The 9,623-nt window shown below is 34.6% G+C and overlaps 1 protein-coding gene across 1 annotated transcript in view; it reads left to right on the top strand.

The window, feature by feature from the left end:
• The window catches only part of LOC109836574 (putative ER lumen protein-retaining receptor C28H8.4), a 6,408-nt gene extending 262 nt beyond the window's left edge, over positions 1-6,146 (top strand). Inside the window, 6 exon segments of the mRNA XM_020404523.1 lie at positions 1-130; positions 933-1,132; positions 2,948-3,088; positions 3,172-3,252; positions 5,717-5,844; positions 5,944-6,146. The exon segment at positions 1-130 is cut by the window's left edge and continues 11 nt beyond it. Coding sequence (XP_020260112.1) covers positions 1-130; positions 933-1,132; positions 2,948-3,088; positions 3,172-3,252; positions 5,717-5,844; positions 5,944-5,992 — 729 coding nt within the window. The 3' untranslated portion in view covers positions 5,993-6,146.

Genomic DNA, 9,623 nt, shown 5'->3' with positions numbered 1-9,623 from the left:
GTCGCCGCCCTCGTCTTCCTCCGCTCCGTCGTCGGAGACTACAACAACCTGTTCGTCGCCGCCGAGGCCTCTCACGCCATTGGAATCTCCCTCCTCATCTATAAACTCACCAAGGAGAAGACCTGCGCCGGTTTGCTTTCATCTCTCTTTCTTGCCCTAGTTTCGATTTCTAGGGTTTGGGTGGCTGAACTTTGGAATTATATCTATTACCAATTTGGACGAGGCACTTGAACTGCGATCCTTAGAATTGAGGGTGGGTTTTCTAGCTGTATACCGCAAAAATCAACCGTATTTGTATATTTACCCTCCAAATATAGATATTTGCTAATTAATTTACCTCCTGATTCTGCCAATTGAGTTAAATACCCTCCAAAAGTGTTAAGGAATAATATGCAGGATATTTTTAATTTTTCTGTTTGTTGTTTGGCAATGTTTACGTAATGTTTAGGGGGTATTTTAGTTCATTGAGGCAGAGTTGGGTGCTAAATTAGCAAATATATAGATTTTGAAGTAAATTTGCAAATATGGTTGATTGGAAGGTGTATAGATAAAAACCTTAATAGCTTATTCTCTGTAGTGGTAACTGTTGGTGAAGGAGCAACACATATATTTTTAGAAGGCAGAATCTTAAATTTCATTTAGGTATAAATTTTAAATGTTTGCTTACAGGGAATTGAAATAATGAGATGATGAGGCGAAAATCTAATTGTTTAATGACCAAATTGGTTACCAAAATTGCTTATCTTCACCATCCATCTTTTGTTATGAACCAATGAACCGACATGCGGATGAATTTGCATATTTTTGCCTTTTTGGGACTCAATCCTGATGTACTGCCATCTATATGCATGTTATTTCTTCTATGTCAATAATTTCAATGCTAATATGGCTTCCTTTTTTTCCCCTTGATTGCATTCCCTTGCTTTGTGCAGGACTTTCACTCAAGTCCCAGGAATTGACAGCTTTATTTTTAGCTGTTAGACTTTACTGCAGCTTTGTTATGGAGTATGACATCCATACACTACTGGATTCTGCGACTCTCGTTACAACTTTGTGGGTTATTTACATGATTCGGTTCAAACTTAAGGCTAGTTACATGAAGGATAAGGACAACTTTGCAATATATTATGTGGTGAGACTTTTCTTATGTTCTTTCCCTTTCTTACATTTTGGAGAGCCATTGCATTTATATCGCAAACTTACTTTTAAAAAGTAGTGAATTTATTTTTCCTTGTGCATAGGATGCATGGATGTGGATTGAAGCATGTATCATATGATATTGCAGTCAAGTGCATCAATCAACCTGTAATAATATTGTTGCATGCAGTAATCACTCATCATAGAAGATGTATATAGAGATAATTAACTTTAGGTGTGTTATATGAAAGCAAATGCATGTAGTTCAGGTTAGCATTGTGCTTTGTCAATCATGACAGCTTAGACCAACATGCCAAAACATTATCGATAATAATACCATTCGGATCATCTTGCACATTATGGGCCACCACTCACCAGTATTAAAGGATGTTAGAATCAAGATTCCGTAACTTTCAAGTCAAATAATCTTCTTTTGTTACTTTTTTCACTATCTATTGCCACTGTTCTTGTAACTTCACGTTGAAGAGGAAAAAAAACTCTGCTACATAATTATTCTGTGTTTGCATAATAGCGCACTTATCTTAGTCCTCTTTTTTGGAGCCTACTACATCCTGCACTAATGCATAATACTGAGATGCGCATCAGGAACTATGCCTGCAGGATCCTACACCTTGCCCCACATTTTCCCACTGCTTGGACATATCTTTCAAATCTTATGAAATTTATCAAAAAGCATTTTGGACCAGACATGATGCATATTTTATTAATTTAGGCCTTAACTCCCTCTGTTGTAACTCATTCACTCCCAATTGATAGTATGAAAAATTTTCTACATAAACTCCAAAATGAGCAGTTTTTAGACTAACATATTAAGAATGTTACTTCAGCATCCTTGCTCAAAATTCCTAAAAAAATGTCCGCCTGCAGTTGCCTAAAAAAGCCAATATGGGCTAATTATTATAGGAGAATTTTCCATTGTGAATATATTTTAAGGAAGGGTTTGGAGGTTGAAGGGCAGCTTTTCCACATTTGCTGATAAGGGGAACTGATATGATGATTTCTTGTTTAGTGCAACTGCCATTTTTTCCCTTAAAATATTGCACTGACTTACTTAGTAGTTAGTACATACACTTCTATGATATTATGCCATTCTCGCTCTTCTACTGTCAGTCTGTAATTGAAAAGGATTAAAAGAGGCATATGATTATTTTCCTTTACTGGTTTGCATGCAATCTATTGGGTATAAGTAATCTGCTCTTATCTTGAAAATTTCTAGTTGGTCTGTCAAGACTCACTTATTTATAACACTCTATGCTTTCTATCTTAATATTTACTGGGGCAAAAGTAAATAGATAATATTTTTCGGAGAAGTCGGTTGGTATTACCTTTGAAAGTATTCATTGGCTGCTTAATAATATGTAATGCAAATGAACTGTTCATACAAACATGCTTGAGTTTTGATGCTTGAGAATCTTATTGAGACGGTTCCTGAAGTATTACTTTTTTTATTTATAAACATGATTTAAGTATTACTTCTTTTTATTTATAACACCATGCGTCTACAACATTGTGAAATGTCAAATACATACCTGATCTTTTGGTTAATCATTTTAACATTTTCAAACATACACATTATTATAGTAAAATTATAGACACATTTACACGTGTAAATGAGATCTCAGATGTATATCATTTGCACTGGGAGAATGAGACTGTAACTGCATTTGACACTTGAAGTTTCTACATATCTAAGGCTATCTTTTTTGTATGTACCTTTTTCATTCATTTTTAGATTTCTTGCTATTTCTTGTAATAAATATTGTGTTGTGCTTTTCTACATTGAATGTAGGTGGTGCCTTGTGCTTTACTAGCACTTGGAGTACATCCATCAACATCTCATCACATAGTGAACAAGGTTTCTTGGGCTTTCTGCGTTTATCTAGAAGCTGTATCTGTGTTACCTCAGTTGCGCATGATGCAGAACACAAAAGTAAGCTGGGATATAATTACTGTCTATTATGGTTACGTCAAAAAAAAAAAATTGTCTTATGTTTTGTTGTTTATTATAAACAGATTGTTGAACCATTTACAGCCCACTATGTATTTGCACTGGGAATTGCAAGGTTTTTTAGTTGTGCACATTGGGTCCTTCAGGTTTGATTCATCGCCAAAGCTATCATTTCATTATTGCTTTCTTTCATTTTTTTACTATTGTACCTTGATGTGTTATTATTCATTCTAATTGACCAAGTGTTGGCTAACACATTTTTATGTGGCACCTCTTTTCAAAATGTGACCTATGAGTACTAGCAAATTTGATTTATAACTGAGGGACAAGAAGGAAAAGCAATTAAGTATTATATTGTATGTATGGTATTCACATACACTTCAATGTAGACTATACCTAACATAATGAGTGCTTTATATGCCATGTGGTGACATTTACCCACATTGAGATATGCAAGCCAGTGAACCATCATTACTGAACTTTATTGTTCAAATAAACATGCGGTGAGTAAAGAACTATGAAGCCAATAATTCTAAGGAAACCCCAAACGGGTAGGTGAGATGGCTAAGTTATTACCTGCCTAACAAATGGTATTGAGTTTGATTCTTCCGTCGACAATGGAAATGCACAAAGAGAGCTTCCTATGATAATTAACCAGAGACATGATTGAGGGAGATGACACGTTTGAGGGGTAGTATGGTGTAAGGCGGGGGAGATTGTGGCGGAGTGGGATGCGGAAGAAGTGGAATGATGTGAATGCTCTGTATATCATGAGCAGTCAACAATGTTTTGCACCATCTAAAGTAGTTAGTAACTTAAAAACAAAAGAAATTATGGTAATCATCCATGACATTACATAACAAGTCAAGTTTCTAGCAAAGTATGACTTTTTTTAATTAATATTACTCAAACTTGAATATTCTAAACAACTAACAAACTGCAATTGCAAAAGTGCAATTCCAGATTTTAGATAATGTATAAAAGAGTTTCGAGTAGATTTTTAATCACCAAGTGAAGGAACAAAGGTTGCATGCAACTCATGCATGGGTTTTGTATCCTAGTCAAGATCAACTAACCCTTCATCCCAGATCTTCCAAGGAATGCATCTTAATCTCTATTTTGTTTTCAGAACTTCAACACAAAAATATATCTACTGTGAGTGAAGAGGAGGATTCCGATCTATAAATTTCTATATGGTCAATATTATCGTAAAAGTAAGAAAGTACATAGAATTATTATTATTAACCATTAGATTTGGTCTTCCACTTTCTTTTACATGCGAATGGTCCAACTTGGTTGGATCATGTTATTAATGGGTCACAATCCAGAAGTTCATTCACAAAACCAAACAGGCAGTACACACCCACTCACTGTTATATTCCCTGCTCAAATTTCTGTAGTTATAAGACACATCAGGCCTAGTTGCACGCAGGAGTTTGTGGCTCTAATTGCAAGATTAGTTATGACTATCCATATCGGTGTAAGACCCCGTTGTGCCCCTGTTGGGGGATGATCCACAGTGGACTAGTCCCGTGTTCGAATGCCCCAGGAGGTAATTAAAATATCCTTGGGCCAGTGCCAGCCACAAAGCGCGAGCGGGGATTAGTCCCATGGGAGAACTGTTAGTTTCTGTTGTTGTGGCAGCAAACTTTGAGATAATTCTATGTGATACAAGGAAATAGGTTTATGAGAATGGGTCATCTTGCTTCACACCACACTGACGAGATTTTTTACCGGGATGAACTGCTCATATTGGGGTTCTGGTGTCCAATGATTGAAAGAATTAATTTACCTGGAGGTTGGGCCACACTTTTTTTTAAATTGTTTCATTGCATGGAGTCATAGACTCCGAAGATGGTGGGAGCAAATTCAGGGGGCCAACAGTAGTTTTGGCAGGACTAGACCAAGCAATGTTAGTATTTCAAATCGTCAATAACTTTTTTTAGCCTTTAATTTGCTGTGGGTTTATTAACTATTCTGTTTGATATTTTTTGTCCTTTATTTGCTATAGTTCATGTTCTTGTTTGTGAACAGATTTCTGTTCTTATCTTTTTGGAATTGATGTTGAATTCTTCCAACTCATGTGAATAGTTCTGATATCCTATCTGGTTTACTTAATTTTTTAAGCCTTATCCTTGCCCAATTACCCTATAAGTGCTCAATATGGATATCCTTACTAATTGCTTGGAACATGATTAGTTTGTAATTCAGTGTAAAATAATATTAGTTAATGAGAACCAAAGTTATGCTCACAGTTAGCTAGCGTGTAATAGTTTTAAACTTTGTACTATTAAGACCTGGGATATTCAGAAGGGTAAATCATAACCTTCACTGCGGTTCAGTTGGTAAATCTCTAAACTTAATGTTATTATTTATCTTTTAAACTGTAAGAACTTCATCTATGATCACCTTTTTCTATTGAAAAGGGGAAAGGGTTGTTCCATAACCATAGTTTACTCATTGAGCCGACACTTGCCCGGGGGGGGGGGGGGGGGCGCACACGCAGTTTACATCTAAAAGTTTACTTCTTTAATCTGAGGATAACTTCTCCATTCAATCAAGCATACGTATCATGACTCGTGGTTAATATCTTATTCTACTTCTTTCTAGGTTTTGGATACCCATGGACGCTTGTTGACTGCTTTAGGATACGGCTTGTGGCCGCTCGTTTTGGTTCTTCTTGCGGAAGTTGTTCAAACGTTCATCCTCGCCGATTTCTGTTATTACTATGTGAAGAGGTTAGGCATTCTTGACATTATGTTTCTCAATATAGAAAGCTTCTTGCCTAAAACTAGCTTCAAATAACCAGATATTCTGGCTTGTGCTCTTTGTAACAGCGTTTTTGGCGGGCAACTGGTTCTTCGTCTTCCTTCAGGCGTCGTCTAAAACTCAATGCCGTATATAACATAACCTGGAACTTGGGGATGAGGATGCTTTTCAAAAGCTAGTTTAATTTGCAGAATGCAGCTTGAGTGAGCTATTTTCTGGCATTCGGGGAGGATAAAGGTGTAAATTTTACAGGAGTGGGAGTTGTTGATAATGGAGTTTTGAATTGAAGCGTCTTAGCTATAGCTGATTAGATCTTTTTAAATATGAATTCTCTGGTACGCTTTCATGTTCAGGGTACTGCAGCTGTGTCTTTGCCTTTTTAACTACCAATGTAAATTGCATTCAGTGGCATCCAGATGATAGAAAATATTAAACGTCGCGTTTATAATCGTAACGCTCCTATGACTGCGTACTGCATTTTTTGATAAAAGTGATGGAGCAAGATCTTTGTGTGTGCAAAAAGAGTCGTATATGTATGTGTTATTGGTCATAGCTATTTATCATCAAAGATACAGATACACACACGCGCGCACACATATACACGCGTATGTACGTATATGTATCTCGTATTCGTTTTACTTGCGAAAATCACGGTCTGACAATTCCCTTAACCACGTTAGTGGATCTTAATCTAGTTGAAGGTTAAAATGATGCTTGGCAAGATCTGAGCCAGGATTGGTACATTTTCTTTGAGTTTGATTTATTTTTCTGAACTAGATTTGAATTGATCCGCCGGACTTAGGCGTAATGGTTGTCGCTAACCCGGGATCAATAGTCTTTAATCAGATAGATGTTCCCCTTTCCCTTTTCTTTCGTGAGATTATAATCGTATCACCACCATCCCTTGATTTTATCAAAATCAGCTTTACTTGTTATATGAGTTAATCATAGTTATATTACCAGTCCTTATTTTATCAGAAACAACTTTACTTGTTATTTGAGTTTATCATAGTTTTGGATTAGAATGCTAGTGGATAATTTTCACATAAGGGGCTGTTTGGTTCATAATTTTTTTTGGCATTTTGTATGGATTACAAATTCTATGATAAAAAAACGTGACAAATTTTGAGTTTTTGGATTCTACAGTTGGTGTTTGTTTCAATAAATTTTTTGGAATGTTTAACCTAAAATGCAAAAAACAACTGTTTTTTAGAATTTGTCAAATCCTCTCAATTGGAGAGGATTTGGCTCCAATCAATGACTATGTTTACCCCAATTGCTATGTCATTATATTTTATTCTCTTGTGGGGAGGTAAGCTCACCAACATAAGTATATTCACCTCTTATTATTTTTTAAATCGAAACAAATAATAGTTACAAATTCTAAAATTTGTTATGCTATATTGAACCAAATAAGAGATTACAAATTTTAGAATTTATTTTTCTATAATAATATTACACTAAATAAAATATTAAAAATTTTAAAACATGTATAAAATACTATCAATTTGAAATTCTCATGAGATTATTAATTCTAAAATTTTAGGATTTGTACCGAAGATCATCTTAAAACTTTGGGTGTTAAATTTGGAAGTACTTTTGTTATTTATAAGCGAACAAATTTTTTAAACAGACTCATTCCAACTTTTTATTTTCAAAACCGACTCTTTTTTTTTTATTTACCAAAACCGACCCGATTTTGTGATTATCAGACTAATCACCTTCCTAAATAGTCGGGGTTGGCAACCCCGACTATTTAGGACATTAATTTTTAGGGTTTAATGCTTCTAATTAGGGTTTAACACCGTCCTAAATAGTCGGGGTTGCCAACCCCGACTATTTAGGAAGGTGATTAATCTGCTAATCATAAAATCGGATCGGTTTTGGTAAATAAAAAAAAAGAGTCGGTTTTGAAAATTAAAAATTGAAATGGGTCTGTTTAAAAAATTTGTTCTTTATAAGCCAACTAGCCACGTATATGACAAAGCTGACAAGCAAGCTCAGGCTCTGACTGCTATTCACGTGCCTTTCTTCCTAACAACGACCTTCAATGTATTTAATTCACGCATCTGACCCCAACCGCCATTATTCTATAGGGGATTTTTGCTTATAAATCCAAAGTTTTACTTCTATTTACCAAAAATCATATCTAGTTCTGTATGTTCCCATAAACCCGATGTACTTGTAATTTATAGCTGCATACAGAGGCGGATCCACTTATAATTTTACTATTTTAGGAGGACAGTTGTAATCCTAAGATGTAGGAAAGATTGCATTATAAACCTTTCTAAATTTATAATTTACTCCCTAAATTTTAAAATATTTACACCCCATTTGTAAATTTTAGCTCATTTAAGGTAGAATTTAGCTTACTTGTTAAGAATATTATATTATAAAATTCTATTTTAATTTTTGGATAAATACATACTTGTCGTCTGACCTAAGAGAATTTTTCTACATCAACCACTAGCAACGTACAATAGGATGTATAGCTATATACATTAAGTGTTATATAGCTAAATACTATAGAGTGTACAACAACATAATTAAGTTGTATAGCTATATTTTGGGTCATATAGCCATGTATCCTATACATCCTTTGTATTCCGTATTTTGGGTTTAAAAATGAATAAATTTGTATTATGGGTTGATTGGAACATACAGAACTTGGTGAGATTTTTCGTAAGAGTAAAATTTTGGGTTCATAAGCAAAAAGCCCTATTCTATGATAATAATAAACCTTTCATATTATCTGTACTATTTTTTGAGTCCTGCTACAGGGACCCCAAATAGGGGACCCTGTGGTGGGACAGGTGAGGTGTCAGCTTGGGAGGGTGTGATACACTGTTCATGCTGTGATGCACTGTTCATGAACAGTGCATCACAGCCTCCCAGACTGAAACCTCACCTGTCCCACCCCAGGGTCCCCTATTTGGGGTACCTGGGGCATTTTTCCTATTTTTTCTAGGAGCTTGCTATACTCAGATGTTCGGTGACAAAATTACAGCCAATGTGACTTTATCTTCTATTAATTTTCTCTTTTCATCTACGCATTCCTTCTTCTTCTCTGTACTTCTATCGTTCTGCATCTAACTTAATTTAAAATCATCAAATTTTTTTTGACACTGACTATTCACTTACAATCACGCACACAACAACATTGCAATACTCAGTTTCGTGCATCGCAGGGGTAAATGTTAATTATTTTCTAAATTGTGTTCAGACAATTATATCCCTCATCCTATAACCTGTAAAAATAGAAATAATTATTGATATTTTTTCAAATGACCAAACTGTTTTTAAGTAACGTAACTTAAATTTTAATTTTTATATTATTTTGTAGAGAGGGTGTTTCTGGAAATAATTATTTGATAAGATACTCTAAGGGGGTGTTTGGTTGCACAATTTTATAGAAAAGTTTTCTTAAAATACCTAACAATGACAATTTTGTAATTAAAAATTTTCTGTAGATTTTTGTAAACTGTGTTTGGTTCAAAAAAATCACAGAAATATTTTCTGTAAAGTACAAAAAGTACCAAAATTTACAGAAATCAATTTACTCTCAAAATGAGCAAAAATCACCCAGAAATCTGATACCACATTAACACTTTTCTATAAAGTTAACATTTTTCTATAAATTTAGGGGGTGTTTGGTTCAATTTCTATAAATTATAGAAAATCTTTCTATTTTCTATAAAGTAATGGGCTATTTTCTATAAAGTTATGGGCTATTTTCTTGTTTTGAATC

This window comes from Asparagus officinalis, chromosome 4, assembly GCF_001876935.1.
Source record: "Asparagus officinalis chromosome 4, Aspof.V1, whole genome shotgun sequence".
NCBI lineage: Eukaryota > Viridiplantae > Streptophyta > Magnoliopsida > Asparagales > Asparagaceae > Asparagus > Asparagus officinalis.
The sequence above is the reverse complement of the archived record's forward strand: the minus strand, read 5'-3'. Positions and strand labels throughout refer to the sequence as shown.